The sequence below is a fragment of the Pleurodeles waltl genome, chromosome 7, assembly GCF_031143425.1.
Source record: "Pleurodeles waltl isolate 20211129_DDA chromosome 7, aPleWal1.hap1.20221129, whole genome shotgun sequence".
Lineage (NCBI taxonomy): Eukaryota > Metazoa > Chordata > Amphibia > Caudata > Salamandridae > Pleurodeles > Pleurodeles waltl.
Window position 1 is genome coordinate 1,465,327,118 of NC_090446.1, and position 19,848 is coordinate 1,465,346,965.

General features: G+C 47.8%; 1 protein-coding gene across 1 annotated transcript in view; it reads right to left on the reverse strand.

Annotated features, from left to right (window-relative positions):
• LOC138246502 (immunoglobulin superfamily containing leucine-rich repeat protein 2-like) overlaps positions 1–17,312 on the reverse strand; it is a 45,803-nt gene extending 28,491 nt beyond the window's left edge. Inside the window, exon 1 of the mRNA XM_069201151.1 lies at positions 17,144–17,312. Within this exon, the coding sequence (XP_069057252.1) occupies positions 17,144–17,165 (22 nt within the window). The 5' untranslated portion in view covers positions 17,166–17,312. The remainder of the gene's footprint in view (positions 1–17,143) is intronic.
• Between the last annotated feature and the right edge of the window lie 2,536 nt (positions 17,313–19,848).

Here is a 19,848-nt window from a genome sequence, read left to right on the forward strand (position 1 = left end):
GAAGCACCGCCAACAGGCTAGCGGTGCTTCCCAGCCCATTTTGACCGCGGCGGTAAAGCCGCGGTCAGAAAAGGGGATCCGGCGGTTTCCCGCCGGTTTTCCCCTTGCTGGGCTGAATCTCCATGGCCATGGAGATTCCAAACCCCTTCCCGCCATCCTGTTTCTGGCGGTTTTTACCGCCAGGAACAGGATGGCGGGAACGGGTGTCGTGGGGCCCCTAGGGGCCCCTGCACTGCCCCAGCATGATTTTCACTGTCTGCTTAGCAGACAGTGAAAATCGCGACGGGTGCAACTGCACCCGTCGCACCCCTGCAACCCCGCCAGCTCCATTCGGAGCCGGCTTCTGGGTTGCAGGGCCTTTCCCGCTGGCCCGGCGGGCGCTCCCTTGGCGGGCGCCCGTCGGCTCAGCGGGAAAGCCAGAATGGCCTCCGCGGTCTTTTGACTGCGGAGCGGCCAAGTGGCGGTTTCCCGCTAGGTAGGAATGAGGCCCTTAGTATGGAACAAAACAACAAGATGACATGCACAACATATTTGGAGTTGTGATTGCATGGTTATCCACAGTAATATGCACACCAGTGTAATTAAAGGACCAATTTGCAGACAATCAAGTGTGTGTCAGTCTCAGTCAGTTACAGTGTCATTCATACCTGTTGCATACCTGAGGAACAATGTGCCATTTATCTGGGATGATGATTAAAGGGAATCCTTTGATAGGGTCAAAATGGAAACGACTAATGGGGAAGGCATTGCATACCTATGACCCTAGCATACCCTGCACTATCACTGTGGATGCAAGTAAGTATGGTTTGGGAGCGGTGTTGACCCAGTGCACTACTGGTGGGGAAGTTACTATTGGCTATGCATCTAGAGTGCTGTGGGAGCCTGAGTTGAACTACTCAGTTATAGAAAAATAACTTTTGGTATGTTACTGGGCGAGTGAGAAATTCAGGAACTATGTAGGGGCAGTTGATTCATAATTCAGATGGATAATAAGCCACTCGTCTATATCCTGAGTGGTGAAAGAGTTAAATATACTACCCCACGATATATTTATGAGGGAAGGCTTTCCAGAACATCTCATATCAGAAAATGGTGTGCAATTTGTCAATCAAGTAATGGAGCTTTTCTTGAAAGAATCTGGGGTGAAACACTTAAAGACTTCCCTCTATCATCCCTAAACCAATGATTTGATGGACAGGATGATTCAGGTAGTGATTGAGTGTATAAAATGGGCTAGAAACAATAGCTATGATATTGAAGTAGCCAGGAAATCTTTGCTGTGGTTCTAGCACACTACTCCACATTCTCTCACTAAGGTGGCTCCTTTTGAATTGCTTAGACGGCGTCAATCTACTTCAGTACTTTACCCAACTTGGTTGGCCAAAGCTGTACAAAGGAAATCTACAAGAAATGTGAACCAGAGGGATATAACTACCAGAGTAATGAACAAACAACAAAATAATAGAGAGAGTTGATGTTAAGAAGTCCACTAGAAAAACTTAATTCTAAATTTCAATGTAGGAGATCTAGTTTGGGTAAAGAAAGCTTCTTTTATTAAGAAAAGGGATGCCAGTTATGGTGATCCTGTAAAGTAGAACAAGTCTGTGGTAACACATTAAGAGTTGAAGGTGGCCACTGGTGGAATGTAGGAAAAAGCGTAAAGGGACTAGAGGATACGGCAAAGTGACTGAGTGAAATTCCACCTCAGCCATAAAGTGTGGTGCCTAAAGGTTGTACTGATTTATCGGGACAAATGATCCCTTAAATGGGGGCAACAGCCAGGACACCACACAGATCAACTTGTGAGAGATATGTACCATGGAGGTTAAGGTAGCATTTCCTACACATCTATGTTTTTGTAATTTAGAACACTTTACATGGTACTGTTCAATATGTATGATGCAATTACAGGTATTGTAAATGCTAGTTATAGCACAGTTTATTTGCACATCCTGTGCTTATTCTTCATTGGTTTCATGATGACTTTCTTTTGCTTATTTGTTGGTATTTTATTTATGTAACTATCTATGCATTTTTGTAGTTTATTTGGGTTGTTATTAATCTATGTATATTAAGTACTGTTTCTTCTTTATGTTTGTTTTTATAAAAAAAAAAAAAAAAAAAAATATTCCTTACTGTCATGGTGGCTTTGGCACCAGCATGTAGAATGTTTGTATTAGGACTTCACTGTTTGAGCTCTTGCAGGGAACGTTCCACTACTTGTTATTTGGAGCTTGTCCTGACAAGGCAACAGTAGTGGCTTGTCTGAGCAAACTCAATGAACTGGAAATAAACATTAACATTGATGTTTTTCTACCTTTGTGTCCGAGTTACATCGCTGCACTATGAAAGAGGTGCCCGGTGATCTTTGCTATGCGAGAGATCTCGCTAGTCTTCACAAGCCTCTTTGATTAGTATTGAGCAGCTGGTTAAAGATTACTAATGCAACATGTGTCTTTGTCCTCCAGTTGCCAGAAGTGTCCCACAGGTCCTTTCATGTATCATATCCCTGGCCCATTGATGAATGATGGATCAGGTATTGGAGTGGCACTTGGTGTTATCCACATCAGATTAGATCAGACTAAGACAGGAAGAAGTGTCAGAAAGGCTAGTTTTACCATCCTCCATCTTGTGATTAAAGGTCAGAGGTAGGGCAAGGCAACATTGTTTTTTTATGTGTGCTCTTAGTGCATGGGGTGTTATGGTTGGAGTCCTTCATCTCAGGCAGGATGCTGGTCTTCAGGTGCTAAGTGGCAGAACATACTTACTTACAAGACTAGTTGTGAGGCACACCTTCCAGTAGGGGTGGCGTAGTTATTAAGTTCCGTCTGTATGGCAGCTTCATTTACAAGCTATATTTGGTGGACGTTTCTGGTTTAGGTCGTTGTGATGGTTGGGACTGTTCTATGGCTCTGGGGCATACCTGTATAGATAAGAGGGTTGTATTGCTCCATCTCAGGGTCAGTGGTTGATTTCATTATCTCTGAATGCTTCAGGCTGGCAAGGAGTTCCTGAGCGTTGGTGGCTTGTACGCAGAAAGCGCAGCCTCCAGTGGCTGACAGTATGCCAATACATGGTGCTGTGCTGGAGCCCAGTGTCCTATTTGATTTGTGTCGCTGACCTTGATTTGCAACGCTGGCTTGTATGGCCAGATTTATCAAGGGATTGTGTTGCCCTTGAGTCATTTAGGGTATCACAAGGGCAACGCAATCCCTAAGTCAGATTTACCAAGCAATGCAAGGCAGCTTGTGTGGCCAAGCATTGCTTGATAAGTCTGGAGTAACGCAAGCCTGCATAGAACGCTGCCATTTATTACTCTGCCCTGGGAGGGCATTCCATGGGAAGAGCATTGGTGTTCCCATAAGAACACCCATGGATTTTGGCGCACTCACATATTTACTAACACTGGAGAACTTGGCAGTGTGTCAAAATGCTGCATCTTCCCAGGGGAGATGTAAGGAGGAGAAATATCTCTAGTTCTCCTCGTTTCCTCTGATGATTTTATTGTGCAGGGAGCTTCTCCTTCCTGGACAGAAACACTCCTGCCTGCAATGCAGACACCCTCGCACCATTGTGTTGTGCGAGGATGCCTGAATTGGTGCAAGGCAGCACATAATGTTAAATATGGTGCTTTCCTGCCCTCTCCATTTTGTGCAGCAAGGTGTCCCGTTGCTTTGCATGAAAGTATGATGAATCTGGCTCTTAGTTTGTAGGTATTTTGTCCGTTTGCCTGGGAGGCTCGGTGGTGCTTTGAGCAGTGATTGCCTAACTACATATAATTAATGAATTAATGAATGGATGAATGAATGAATGAATGATGAATGCATATAGAATTCTAGAGCACTACTGTTATCCAATGGGTGTTCTTGCACTTCTGATACCTTTCAAACACACATGTGGGAGAAAAAGGAAGGTAAGAGCTGGATCAATAGATGACAATTGCTGTTGAAAAGACAGGTTTTGATTTTATTTTCTGAAAGAGAAGGTGGTTTTGAATTGCGTGCATATATAGAGAAAGTGAGTTCCATAGTTTAGCTGATAAAAAGGAAAAATATCTTCTTCCAGGTTTGCACCATCTAATTTTGGGAATGTCCAGTAATGAAAAATTGGTGGAACGAAGCAACCTTGCTGGTGCATGGTGAGTAAACTTTTTAGAAAGGTAAACAGCACCCGTATTGCAGAAAGCTGCGCGCAAACCACAGGGCTGTGAACTAAATATATTTAGCCCATCTCAGTGACAAGCAACCAGTGCAGGTCATTGAGATGATATTACGGATCCGGCAAGTTTCTACAGTTTGCACTAATTGCAAGCATTGAATAATATGTTGAAGAGCTCCCAAATATAGGATGCTGCTGTAGTCTATTTCAGAGGAGGTTAGAGCAGTACAACTGCATGAATAGGAGGCAGTGGAAACATGTCATCAAGAGTTCAAAGAAGAAGCCAAGGATCCTTGGGGGAGACTTTAAATTTGTAGCTGATGTGGATCACTCTACTATGCCACCGATAGACTCAACCATGTTAAAACTGGAGCAGACGTTTACAGAACGGGCGGAGCACTGGGGACTGGGAGATGCCTGGAGACTTTGAAATGAAGAACCCAAGGAACATTCCTTCTATTCTCCAGTCTATGACTTGCACGCCTGTCTGGATTAGGTGATGTGCTCATATAGACTAATTGGCGCAGTGGTAGGTTCGGAGTACCTCTGTTGCGTGCTCTCAGGTGACACAACATTTCAATGTAAATTATGCTGCAAGGTACTAATAAATGTTTGTACACAACCTCACAGTTTGAAATACATAACTGTCCAATGGTACAGATGAGTTGGTAAGAATTGCTCGGAAACACCAATAAAAATATATATTTTTAAAAAGGCCTTGAAGAAGAAAGCAGACTTCTGTTACCTTAGTAATGAAATTAGCAAAAGCAATTAGGTTATCGAAAATAACTCTTACATTGCTTACAGGTGTAGGAAGCATGCTTAGACAGGATACGGAGTGCTTACTAAAAAAAGACTTCTGTATTCTCACAAATGAGTTTCATATAATTATCATACATAGAGTCAGCAGTGGCTGGCATGCACTGTTGGAAGGTCATGCTAGTGATTTGTTGGTTCTCAGAAATAGAACCAATGACTTGTGTGCCATTGGCATTGGAGACCAGAGTTATGCCACAAGATGTAGATGTTGAATAGCGTTGGGTTAAGGGATGAACCATGCAGAACACCACAGATAATCGAGAATGGAAAGGAACAAAAAGAAAAACTGACCTCTTGGCCAGAAAGGTGTTACATTATCTCAGAGCTTTTTTTGCAAATGCCAAAATGTGTATCTGGTAACCTGGAGAGAAGGCCATGGTGTGAAACCATGTCAATGGTTGCAGAGAGATTGAAAAGGAGGAGTTCCGCCGAACCACACTGATCTAAGATGGCGCTGAGATTGTTAGTAACGGCTAATGGGGCTGACTCCAAGTATGTAGTGGCCTGATGCCTGACTGCATGGCTTCTGGAAGGGAGTATTCTTCTAATTAGGAAAGAGGTTTAGTACTAACTACTGCTTTAAGGATCTTGGCAGGAAGAAGCAATGGCGAAAAAAGTGCTGTGGTTGGAGAAGAGAGTGGAATCAGCTATTGGTTTCTTAAGGAGAGGCTTTTTTCCATGTGAGAGATACTTGGGCAGATTACAGAGACAGATTGGAAATGTAAATATAGGACTAACTTTATTGACCAAAAGATGTAAGGAGGCATGGGTCCAAGGTGATCCACGAATTGATTGCAGAACTGATGTCATGTGTTCATTGGGTGAAGGAGGAGAAGCCTTGCTTTTGTTTTGGATTTGTTGCTTTTTGTGTATGATCAAACATGGTATACCAAAGTATAGGCTACTGGCAAAGTCAAGCTTGGAGGTCACGAGAGGGAGGATAACTTGTAGTTTTGTTGGTATCCAAGGTGATGAATGATACATTGCTGTGTTTCCATTGTGTTTCTTGTGGCTTGGTTGATGTGCTACAGTGAAAGATCTGAATCCATGGTTAACCTAAGTTTTTTCCCTTTTCTCGATGTAGATGGAGCAGTTCCATGGGCCATATGTCCGTAGGTTGGTTTTTATCCCATTGTCACATACCATTATCTCTGTCTTTGCAGTTTGAGAACACAGGTGAGGTAAAATGGAAATCTTTACAGAATTGAGCCGCACCGGCACTGGGTCTCAGTGTGCACCTTTGTACTGGTAACAAATTAGTGTCATGAAAGAAATTCATAGAGGGCCACATTGTGGTCTCTTACCTTTCTAAAAAATGTGAAGAACTGCTCTCATCCACAGCAATGAAAATTAAACAAGCCTTCAGATGAAACTTTCCAGGTGACATGATCAAGACATCCCCTCACACTGCTGTGTCAAGGTTTGTATTTTTCTTGGGACATTGGAGCTTTAATGTTGTCACAAAAAAGTTCAAAGTGATTCATACATTGGGAAAACAGTATTTGAGTTTCCACTCATACTGATATCAAAATGCACATAGAGACATCATTAAATGATAGTTTCTTAAGAGTTATTGTACATAGCATAGAACTAAACTCTATAGATCTAGGACCAAACACAACACATCTCTCTAGATTTAGCTCCTCAACAGCATGCAGTTGTCCAGGTTGTAGGACTCAGGATAGCAGAACATTCGCAGTACGACCTCTGCTGTCTTCTGCACTCTGTATCATTTACACCCAGAGGCTTGGTGGTCACAATTATATTCAATTGATGTCCAGCATAAAGCCTCTGCTAACCTCATCATCACAGTGCTCTTGTTGTAAGACATCAACTATTTTTAACATCTCAGAGAACTCACTGCACCGTACATGCTCACCCTCAGTGTCCAAGACCTTTTGCTCTACCTGAGCACTCAGAAAGTCTCTACTCTACCTGCCCACCCGAGTATCCTTGTGCTTTCTACTTACTATACATGCTAGCCCTGAGCCTCCTAGAGTGTCCTATTCTATCTGCTCACCCTGAGCATCTTAGAAATTGGTACGCTACCTGCTCACTGTGCACGTCCTAGAGTTTTCTACTTTACCAGCTCACACAGCGCAGGAGTTATGAATCGCCACTGGATGTATGTGTGCCTAGGAGAGGTACAGGACAGTGGTAGAGCAGTACTGTGTAGTACATGCGGGATTAGTGCATCTACTAAGCGTACATATGGCCAGGAGGAATAAATGGCATGAAAGCTGTAGTGCTGTGCATGCATAATGTGGTGGATTTGTGTGTACTTGCATGAAGCACAATACATGAAGGGTGAAGTGTTGTACAGTGCTCACGTGATAAGTGTGTGTGATGGCAGAGTGCTTGTTTGTAAATAGCACACTCTGGTACACTACAGAAAGCATACAGTACTGAGCAGTGCACCAAGACTGAACATGTGTGTTGAATGTCTGTGTACCTGTAATGCTACAATGCATGGAGGTAACAGTGCTGGACAGTAAGCATGCTGTGAATGTACACTGAGTAAATGTGCCTGCAATGGCACATTACATGGAGGCACCTGGGTTCCATTTTGGGAAGCCCGGGCCTGCCTGGTGAAGACATAAGGAGGAGAGGCATTTCTCCCAGACAGATTTGTGTATTGCTGAACTCCTGTGAGCTGAATGGGACACACATGTGGAAAGGAAGAAGAGACTTCCTTTATACATCAAAAGGCCGCTCTTTGACTCAGTGCTCGATCACAAGGACGGGACCTGAGAACATGTCAGGAAAGGAGATGGGGCTGATAAGGGAATCATAAAGGGTAGGGCTGGGAGTCTAGGATTAACATTTTGATGCACATATCTCTATGGATGACATCCAGGTTTAACCCTTGTTACTCCCATGAATAGTGTTGTGGGTCAATCAGCTTTAGGGTCATGCCTGCCAGTACAGACATCCTTTCAAGGGGAAAGAAGAAAAAGGGAAGTGGACATTTCAAAGGACGCAGACTCCCCAACATAATGCCTCAAAGATTCAGACTCTAAATTACATTTTGGTGTCTAGAAACAGACTATAAGAAGGGGGAGGTTGAGACCTCAAACTTTGTTATATGCCAAGCAGCCTCATAGGCTGTGTGAGAAGGAGAAACTCTGCAATACTTTTGCCTGTGATCAGGACTGGGGGCAAAGGCCTGCCAGTCTCCCTGCTGGGTGAAGGAACATCACCCAGGAAAACCAAGACCACCTGCCCAGTGTACCCTGTGAGGAAGAGGAAAGCATTGGGAGTGAGGTCCAGTGGGAAGCCCTACCGTAAGGACTCAATGTGTGAAGTGTGAGGATTTGGCTGAGCACTGATCAGGTTGTTGCCCATGTACAATGTTTGCTCGGTGACCCCCGTATGCCAAGATAGCACCCCCGTGGACTAAGACATGAGTTAAGTGCTGTGCGGGACTGGATGGGGTAGTACCAGAGGGGGCCACAGACAGAGTTGCTACTGTGAGAAGTGCTAAGACTCATAGTCATCTTGTCTGGGGAACTTGTGCCAGAGAAGCTTGTGGTTATAGTATCCAGTACAGCGGCAACCCAGTATGCGAGGAAGACCTGCAGGTTCCAACGTTGCTGAAGGTTTTGGGCTGCTGTCTGAAGGACAGACTGAGGCTACGTTTGCCAGGTTGGACCAGCACTGCCAGGAAACTGCCACCGACTGACCGCTGAGGACTGCTGAGGATGACATCCCTTCCTCTTGGGCTCCACTCGGGAGCTGAAGAAAAGATCCCCTCCACTGGGTAAAGCCAACTTACATCATCCTGACAATGTGGGAGCTGCGTTGACAACTAAGAGAACTCTGGCAGCACTGCTCAGGAGAGAGAGAGAGAGAGCCTGCGATTGATGCCAGCACTGACACCATACATGCCAGAGATTCCCCTTAGTTCTATCCACCACTTCAGAGGCCTGATTAGTAGGGAGGCTCTCGAAACATGGGAAGCTGTGGGAGTTGATACTCTTGCGCAGTTACAGATGGACTGCAACTTACCTGTGGGACACTTCGTGGTACAAAATGCAGCGACTCTGGCAGATAGCTGACAGCATAAAAAACACATCCCCTGGTACACACCATACCATAGGTAGTGGCCCCAGACCGATCACATGGTTGACTGGGATCCAGGCATACTCACGTATTATCCTCTGGAGTACACTAGACAGAAGTGGGAGTGTGACATAGGGCGCAACCTGACACAAATGGAATGGGAAAGGACCTTAACATAACCACGCAAAATCTCTTGCAAATATAAGTTCCAATATATCCAACATAATATCCTGCACAAGGCATATCTCACACTGGAGCACTTACACAAGGCATTCAGCTCCACCTCAAGCAGTCTTAGGTGCGGAGCATTAGATGGCCCATATGTTTTGGAGCTGCCAGATGGTGGCAGCCCTAATGCAGGAGGTCACTGATGCGCTGACATCACTGAACGCACAGGTTTGTGCTCCATTGAGTGCGGAGTCCTGGCTTTATACTAACCCTTTTTAGAACTGGCGCTGCTCATGGTTTGGAGATCCATCGCCATGCACTGGAAAGCAAGCACACTACCAGATTTACAGTATTGGTGTGCAGCAACTCTCAAATGGGGCAAGGCTGTATCTTATCTGTGACCCTCAGACATGAGGAGGCTACTGGCCTTCACAGGGTCCCCATAAAAACAGAATAGGTTGCTCTGCTCCACGAGCTACAAGGACATAAGGAAGACCTACTGGAATGAGGGAACCCTTTTATGACTCCTTACCCACTATGGTACTCTGACGCGCTGCACAGTCAGTTAGTCTGTCTCTTCCATTAATTTGGGCTCCCATTTGTGGTTGTTATTATATGAGAAACGTTCTGACTCCATATGAGCATAGCACTACCTCAACGTGTTGAAATGTACTATAAGATAGGAGGGCTCGCCCTTAGGGCCATAATGCACACATACCACTCCTTACTTAGCTATATTGCATGAACGGCTGCTATCACCTAAAAGTTCTTATTGTTTACTTACCTGCTTGTAATTTAGGACCAGTACTCCTGCTGGAAAGTACTTTGTCATACAACGTCCAGGCCCTTTACAGGAACGCTTCCCATGACCTCGCCTCTTGTATCCGTAGGTATATGACATGCTTATGTGATGTTATGTTAAAATCAATAAAAATTGGTTCAAAAGAAAAAAGGCGCGAGAGAGAGCCTAAGCTGCTAGGTGCTGCGGTGAGGGCCACGGGAAGCCCTACTTCTCCATGCAGAGCAGGATTTGCGGGTGCTCATGCAAAGAGAACCTGCTGCGCTACTGAACGCTTCCATGCTGCGGAATTGGGTAAGACGTCAACTGGAAAGGTTGGACCCCGGGGTACTCGCCATTAACTATGCTGTGGCACCATAGATATTTTTTTACTAAAACGCAAACTTTTGAGTATGGCCTAATAGTGAGCATTCTCTGATGCGGACTCCATTGAATTGGGAATAACCTTGAACATGTTACACGACGGAGGGTCTGACATGTATTTGCCTGACAACTATCAGAGCCCCGACCTCAAGGTGATTGTGCTGTTGCTCCTGAATGTCTTATTCCTTTGCATGTGTAGAGTTAAAAATAAAATACTTCTTTCCCTATAAAAGCAAGTATTTGACTGACATTGATTTATTTATTTGTACTCTGTGCACGTCGATTGATTAGTCTGTTCACTGATCTGTGTCTACATCTCACCCCAGCTTAATGGGCGCCTTGACTGCTTCACCACAGCTACCACTGAGAGTTAAGTGCAGAAAGAGTATGTGGCCCAGTTGCTTAGGATCTGTAGTGGTTGGGCCCCTGCACAGGAGGAGGAAAAGGCCTCAACTCTCCATAAGTAGCCCCTGTATGTCCCGTGGCCTTCGGAAATGGGTTCTGACATATTGGTAAGATAAATATATGTATATATAAACAGAGAGCCATCATTCGGTGATTAGTAAGTGCACAGTGAGGAGAGACAGAGAGCCAGTGAGTGGCTGAGTGCACATGGTGATGAGAGACAGAGATCCACTGATGGAGTAGTGCACAGGGTGAGGAGAGACTGACACCCAGTGATGCTGAATGCAAATAATGAGGAGTGACAGAGAGCCAATGATGGGTGAGTACACATAGTGAGGAGTGGCAGAGCCAGTGATGGAAGACTGCACATGATGAGGAGAGTTTGAGAGCCAGTGATTGCTGAGTGCAGTGGGTGAGGAGAGATGGTGAGCCAGTAATAGATTAATGCACAGCAATGAGAGACAGTGAGCGGGCGATGGCTAAGTACACAAGGTGAGAGAGTCCGCTATTGATGAATGCATGGAGTGAGGGGAGACACACAGGATGAGGAGAGACAGAGAGCCAGTGATGACTGAGTACACAGGATGAGGAACGGCAGAGAGCCAGTGAGTGAGAGAGTGCACAGTGAGGAGAAACAAGGAGGAGGGCCGATATCCTGTGAAGAATGAAAGAGGTGGTCCTGATGGCTTGATCAGGGGAGACAGAGAACATGTGATAGACTGGAGAGTGGAGAAAGGGTGAGGTCACAGAGAGGTTAGGGAGACAGCCTGTGATTGATGCGTATTGTGGGGTTGGGGGAAAAGGGAAACTGTGATAGATGAGTCTTGTGGGAATCATAATGAGGGGGGAACAAGAACTTGTGATGGATGGGTCTGGGGGTTACAGTGGGGGGGCAGAGAACGTGAGAGTGATGCATCTTGTGAGGGTCAAAATGAGGGCGGGTAAGAGAACCTTTGATGGATGGTTCTTGTGTGGGGGGTTCACAATAAGGGATGTTGCAGAAAACGTGTGATGGATGCATCTTGTAGGAGTCAAAATGAAGGGGGGGAGAACCTGTGAAGGATGGGTCTTTTGGGGGTAACAATGACAGCAACGGAGAATTTGTGATGGATGGGTCTTGTAGGGTTCAAAATGACGGGGCAGAGAACCTGTGATGGAGGGGTCTTGTGGTGTTCACAATGACAGGGTGTAGGGGCAGATAACCTGTGATGGATGAGTCTTGTGGGAGGATCACAATGATGGGGGACATAGAAACTTTGATGAATGGGTCTTGTGGTGGGCACAGTGATGGGGACAGAGGATCTGTGCTGGATGTGCCTGGGAGGGTGGGTCACAATGAGGGAGGACAAAGAACCTGTGATGGATGGGTCTTATGGAGTTCACAATGGGGGGGGGGGGTAACTTATGTTGAAATGGTCTTGTGGGGGTCACAATGATGGGGGCATAGAAACTGTGATGGATGGGTCTTGTGGGGGTCACAATGACGGGGACAGAGGACCTGTGATGGATGTGTCTTGGGGGGAGTCACAATGAGGTGGACAGAGAACTTGTGGTGGATGGGTCTTGTGGGGCTCATAATGAGTGGGAATAGAACCTGTGATGGATGTGTCTGATGGGGTTCACAATGATGGAGTGGAGGGGCAGAGAACCTGTGGGGATCACAATTGACGGGGGGCAGAGGACCTGTGATGGATGGGGCTTGTGGTGTTTGCAAAGAGAGGGGGTGGGGACAGAGAACATGTTATGGATGGGTCTTTTGGGGGATCACAGTGAAGGGGAACAGAGAACCTGTGATGGATGGGTCTTGTGGGGTGGGGGGTCACAATGATGGGGTAGAGAGAACCCACAATGGGTGGGTCTTGTGGGGGAGAAGGTCACAATGACGGGTGACATGGAAACTGTAATGAAAGGGTCTTGTTGGGGTCACAATGAGGGAGTATAGAGAAACTGTCCACAATTGGGTCTTGTGGGAGGGGTCACAATGATGGGGGACATTGAAAGTGTAATGGAAGGGTCTTGTGGGGGGGGGTCACAATGAGGGAGGATGGAGAAAGTGTGAGGGATGGGTCTTGTGGGGTTCACAATGAGGAGGGACAGAGAACCTGTAATGGATGGATCTTGTGAGGTTCACAATGAGGGTAGACAGAGAACCAGTGATGGATGGGAATTGTGGGGTGGGGGAAGGGTCACAGCGAGCTGGTGGTAAGACATTGTGACAGATGGGGATTGTGGGATTCACAATGAGGTAACACAGAGAACCTCTGACAGATCGATCTTGTAGAGGTCACAATGAGGGGGGAAGGATACCTCATAATTGATGGGACTTGTAGGGGCTCATAATGAGGGATGACAGAGAACATGTGATTCCTTTGGGGTCACAATGAGGGGGGCAGAAAACCTTTGATGGATGGTTGTTGTGGGGTTCACAATGATGGGGTACAGAGAACCTCTCATGGATGGATCTTGCAGGGGTTAAAATGAGAGTGAGCATGGAACCCATGACGGATGAGTTGTTTGGGGGTCACAATAAGGAGGAAGAGAACCTGTGATGGATGGATCTTGTGGGGTTCACAATAAGGGGGGGCAGAGAACCTGTGATGGATGGGTCTTGTGGGGTTCACAATGATGGGGGACAAAGAACCTGTAATGGATGGGTCTTTTGGGGGTCACAACGAGGGGAAACAGAGAATTTGTGATGGATGGGTCTTGTGGGAGGTCACAAATGAGCGGGGACAGAGACCCTGTGATGGTTGGGTCTTGTGGGGTTCACAATGAGGGGGGGGTACAGAGAACCTGTGATGGATGGGTCTTCTGGGGGTCACAATGAGAGGAAGGAGATCCTGAGATGGATGGGTCTTGAGGGGTCACAATGAGAGGGGACAGAGAACTTTTAATAAATCGGTCTTGTGGAGTCCATAATGAGGGGGGGACAGGAACCTATAATGGATGGGTCTTGTGGGGGTCAGACTGATAGGGACAGAGAACATGTCTTGGATAGGTCTTGTGAGGTTCACAATGAATGAGGACAAGGAACTTGTGATAAGAAAGGGTCTTGTGGGGGGGGGGCACAATGAAAGGGAGAGAGAACCTCTAATGGATGTGTCTTGTGGGGGGTCACAATGAGGGGAGACAGAGAACCTATGATGGATGGGTCTTGGAGGGGCACAATGTGGGTGGAAAGAGAGCCTGTCAATTGGTCTTGTGGGATTCACAAGCAGGGGGACAGAGAACCTGGGATGGTTGGGTCTTGTGGTGGGGTCACGATGAAGCAGGGGGACCTGGGATGGATGGGTCTTGTGAGGGTCACAATGAGGGGTGGCAGAGAACCTGTGATGGATGGATATTGTGGGCTCACATTGAGGAGGCGACAGAGAACCTGTGATGGGTCTTGTAGAGTTCATAATAAGGGACGGGCAGAGAATCTGCGATGGATGAGTCTATTGAGGTCACAATGAGGAGGGATAGAGAACCAGTGATGGATGAGTATTGTGGGGTTCACAATGAGGGGGACAGAGGACCTATGATGGATAGGTCTTGCGGGGTTCGCAATGAGGGGACACAGAACCTGAGATGAATAGTTCTTGGGGGGGTCACAATAATGGGCACAGAGAATGTTTGATAGATGGGTCTTTTGGGGGTCACAATGAGAGGTTGGAGGGAGGAGATCCTGTGATGGACGGGTCTTGTAGGGTTAACAATGAGGGGGATAGAGAACCTGTGATGGATGTTACTTGTGGGGGTTACAATGATGGGGAACAGAAAACGTGTGATGGATGTGTCTTGTGGGGGTCACAGTGAGGGGGCAGATAAACTCTAATGGATGTGTCTTGTGGGGGTCACAATGATGGGGCAGAGAAACTAATGGATATGTCTTGTGGGGGTCACAATGAGGGGGGAGAGAACATGTGATTGTTGAGTCTTGTGGAGGGGGACACGATGAAGCAGGGGGCAGAGAAACTAATGGATTGGTCTTGTGAGGGTCACAATGAGGGGTGGCAGAGAGCCTGTGATGGATGAGTCTTGTGGGGGTCACAATGGGGGGGGGGCGGAGAACCTACGATGGATAGGACTTGCAGGTTTCACAATGAGTTGGGCAGAGAACCTGAGATGGATGGTTCTTGGGGGGGTCACAATAATGGGCACAGAGAACGTTTGATGGACCCCCCTTAGGGGGTTCACAATGAGGGGACCCACAACCTATTATGGGTCTTTTGGGGGGTCACAATGAGAGGGAGGAGATCCTATGATGGATGGGTCTTGTAGGGTTAACAATGAGGGGGACAGAGAACCTATGACGGATGTTACTTGTGGGGGTTACAATGATGGGGAACAGAAAACGTGTGATGGATGTGTCTTGTGGGGGTCACACTGAGGGGGAGAGAACTAATGGATGTGTCTTGTGGGGGTCACAATGAGGGGGGAGAGAGAACCTGTGATGGATGGGTCTTGTGGGGTTCACAATGAAGGGGGACAAAGAACATGTGATGAATGGGTCTTTTGGGGGCACAATGTGGGGGGAAAGAGCACATGTGAATTGGTCTTGTTGGGTTTACAATGAGGGGGACAGAGAACCTGTGATGGTTGGGTCTTGTAGTGGGGCCACGATGAAGTGCGGGGACCTGGGATGGATGGGTCTTGTGAGGGTCACAATGAGGGTTGGCAGAGAACCTGTGATGGTTGGGTCTTGTGAGGCTCACAGTGAGGGGGCGACAGAGAACCTGTGATTGATAGGTTTTTTGGGGTTCACAATGACGGGGGACAGAGAACCTGCAATGGATGAGTCTATTGGGGTCACAGTGAGGAGGAAGGATAGAGAACCTGTGATGGATGAGTCTTGTGGGGGTCCAATGAGGGGGATAGAGGACCTATGATAGATAGGTTTTGCGGGGTTCACAATGAGGGGGACAAAGAACCTGGGATGGATGGTTCTGGGGGGGTCACAATAATGGGCACAGAGAACATTTGATGGATTGGTCTTATGGGGGTTCACAATGAGGGGGGACACAGAACGTATGATAGATGGGTCTTTTGGGGGGTCACAATGAGAGGGAGGAGATCCTGTGATGGATGGGTCTTATAGGGTTAACAGTGAGGGAGGACAGAGAACCTTTGATGAGTGGGTCTTGTAGGGGTCGCATTGTGGGGAGGAGAGAACCTGTGCTCGATTGGTCTTGTGGGGGATCACGATAAGAGAGGACAGAGACTTTGTGATGGATGTGTCTTGTAGTGATCACAATGAGAGGGGAGAAAACCTTTGATGTATGGGTCTTGTAGGGGGCTCCAATGGGGGCTGTGGTGGATGGGGCTTTTGGGGGTCAGAATGACGGGGAGCAGAGTTACTCTGTGATGGATAGGTTGTGTGAGTCTCTCACTGAGGGGGGGGACATAGAGTCTGTGATAGATGGGTCTTGTGCGGGGTCGCAATGAGGGTTGGCAGAAAACCTGTGATGGATGGGTCTTGTGGGGTTCACAATGAGGGGGACGGAGAAGCTGAGATGGATGGAAGTTAGTGGTGGGAAGGATGAGGAGAGAAATATTACCTGTGGTGGGTGGGAGGTGGCAGGATCAAGGGAGAGGGTGGACAGGTGATGGATGGAAATTGTGAGGACAAGGAGAGGCAGAGACTTGTGATTGATGGGAGTGACGGGCCGATCAGAAGAGACAGTTACCTGCATTGAGAGAGAGCGCTGAGGGGTAATAACTTGTAATGGATGGGAGTGATGAGGATGAGCTGTGATGGGTGGGAGTTGTGGGGGAGGAATGAGGGGAGATAAAGAACCACTGATTGATGGGGGTTGTGGGTGGTAGGGTGAAAGCAGATGCAGAGTCTGTGAAGGTTGAGGGGACCAAACCAGGGTGTCCAGAAGAGATGCAAGGGTTGGCCGGGGGAGAGACCCAAAAAGCCTGTGATGAATCTAGGGGAGACCTGGGAGATGCATCAAGACCTTAAGGCCTGGCTCTTCGACTGAAGCACAGAAGACCCCCACCTTCAGCGCCTTGAGACTCTTACGGGCGAGTAGTGAGCTCTACAAATTCTGATTGATTGATTGGTGCATGGCTGCGAGAAGGAACAGCGGGTTTAAAATTAATGAAGGGAGAGCTGGAAATATGTGTCTGGCTGGGGAGGAGAGACGGTGATCCTGTGATGGATGAAGGGGAGAGCTGATCTGAGATGCATACCTGGGTGGGGAGGAGACACAGTGAGCTTGTGATGACTGAAAGGGAGAGCTGGGAGATACATGTCTGGCTGGGGAGAAGCGGCAGAGAGCTAGTCATGGGTCGAAGAGGAGGCTGAGAGACAGAGGGTGAGGGGGAGAACTAATAAACCTGGGGAACGGAGGAGAGAGTAGACAAACACATGATTTTTACCTTGAATCCAGGTTGGTGCCATCGCAGAGTGTCCTGCCACCGCCAGCGGCTGCCTTTTCTGTTGGAGAAATAGTTCAGTTCTGCTGCTGCAGCGGAGCTAGTGTAAGCCAAGTTATACCCTCAACCAATCAGGTACCAGCTGGTACAACCACGCCTAGCTTTCCTGGCCCCGCCACTCCCTGACAAAGGACCTGTCTGTCTCGAATCCAGGAGAGAATGAGCAATTTCCACTAATCCCTGGCTCAGACAGTGTCCGCCGACAACAGGAAAATTGAAATGTTTGTGTACGTGTTGCTGATGAGACTGCGCCAACCAAAACCGTAGAAGTATCGGCTTCCTCCCTGGAGTGCCAGCATCCTCCATTGGTGCCCTGCCAGTGCCACGGGATTGAGAGCACCCTGCAGCTGTGCCCTGTCAGTGGTACACGACCCCAGCAGTGTCAACTTCCTCCAGTTGTGCCCAGTCAGTGCCACAGGACCCCAGTAGCGTTAGATTCCTCCAGTTGTGCCCAGTCAGTGCCACCGGACCCCAGGATTGTGAGCTACCTCCAGTGGTGCCCTGTCAGTGCCACTGGACCACAGTAGCATCAGCTTCCTTTAGTGGTGCCCTGTTCTTGCCCTAGGGCCCCAGGAGTGAGAACACCCTGCAGTGGTGCCCTGTCAGTGCCACAGCACCTCAATAGCGTCACATTCCTCCAGTGGTGCCCTGTCGGTGCCACAGGACCCCAGTGCGTTAGATTCCTCCAGTGGTGCCCTGTCAGTGCCACAGGACCCCAATAGCATAAGATTCCTCCAGTGGTGCCCTGTCGGTGCCACAGGACCCCAGTGCCGTCAGATTCCTCCAGTGGTACCCTGTCGGTGCCACAGGACCCCAGTAGCGTCCTGTCAGTGCCCCAGTACCACAGCAGTGTGTGCTTAGTCCACAGAGTGTGCAACATGAGTGTGAGATTCCGCCAGTGGCGTCCTCTCAGTGCCACAGCACCCCAGAAGCATGCGCTTCCTGTCAGTGTTTAACAGGCCCAGAACAGTGCCAGCGTCCACCAGTGGTGCGCGGTCAGTTCCCAATTGCCCCAGAAGAATGAGCTTCCCCCAGCAGTGCCCTGGCAGTGTAACAGGACCACAGCAGTGTCAGTGTCTTCCAGTGGTGCCCGATCCATGCAACAGGACCTCCAGTGCCAGCTTCCTCTAATGGTTCCCTGTCATTGCCCAGGAACCCTGGAGTTCCCTGGAGAGGCCTGGAGTGTGCGTGCCCCCCGCCACTGCCTTGTCAGTGTGACGGGGCCACCTCGGTGGCAGCTTCGCCTGTTTATGGCATAGGACGGTAGCAGTGCCAGCTTTCCCCTGCAGTGCCCTGTCATTGCCACATGATGCAGGAGTATCAACCTCCTCATGCTCTACGCTCTCAATAACGTAGGGGTTCAAAATTGCCAACTTCTGCCAGCAATATCCTGCCAGTGTGCTGCAGGACTCGAGCAGTGTGAGCTCCATCCACCAGAGTCACTTGCTTTAGCAGTTCCATGTCAAAAATGTAAGACACCAGCAGTGCCAGCTTCCTCCTGCAGTGCCTTGCAGTGCAAAGGAACGGCGACAGTGTCCTCCTGCAGTCCCTGCCAGGGCACACCAGCAGTGAGGCTTGACTGCTAAAGCGCCCTTTCATTAATACAGAACTCCAGCAGTGCCAGCTTCCTCCTGCAGTGCCTTGCCAGTGCAAAAGAACGGTGACAGTGTCCTCCTGCAGTCCCTGCCACGGCACACCAGCAGTGAGGCTTGACTGGCGCCCTTTCATTAATACAGGACTGCAGCAGTGCCAGCTTCCTCCTGCAGTGCCCAGTTAGAGCCATAGATCTTCAGTACCAGCTTCACAGGACTCCGGTGGTGCCATCTCATTAATACAAGACTCCAGCAGTAACAAAGCCTTCCTGCAGTGCCCTGTCAGTGTGCTGCAGGGCTTGAGCAGTGTGAGCTCCATCCAGCAGTGCCACTTGCCATCTTAAGACACTTAGAACACTCTTAACATTGTCAGATTCCCCTTGCAGTGCCCTGTCAGTGCTACAGGACTCCAGCAGTGTGAGCTGGGTCCCGCAGTGCCCTGTCAGTGCTAAATAATCAGTAAAAACACCATTAATAACAAATAATAATCAGCCACTAGCTAGTGGATGTTTTCATATTCTTAAGTAATAAAACATTCTCCTCCATCATCTTTGATTGTTGATACACCCGATCTTTGTAGCCTTCCATTTCCACGTCTATTGATCTTTTCCTCTTTCTTAATTTATTATTATTCTTAGTCGTACAATGTTATCTTTCTCTTATACGCTCTAGGAATTTTAATAAAAGGAATTGAACAATTGTACAGATTATTATGATTGTTATATGTGTTAAAACTGGTTGAAGAAGACCACCACATATATTACCTAACCATTCACCTACTTAAACAAAACTCCTCCCTAACTCACTTATCCAGGATTCCACAGCTTCCCATAGATCTGGTTCCACCAAAACTCGAATAGCGTGAGTAAAATATGTCATGTTAGTAATAAAAGAATCAATAGCTCCAGTATTGCCAGGAACAAACATAGGAGTTCGCAGAGTTTCACTCCACGGAATTCCGCGGAGTTACCAAAAAGCGAGCAGGGATAGCATTTTAAGTACCAACAATACCCACCTGTTCCTTTTCAGATTCAAAGTGTAGTGACTGGAGGGAAC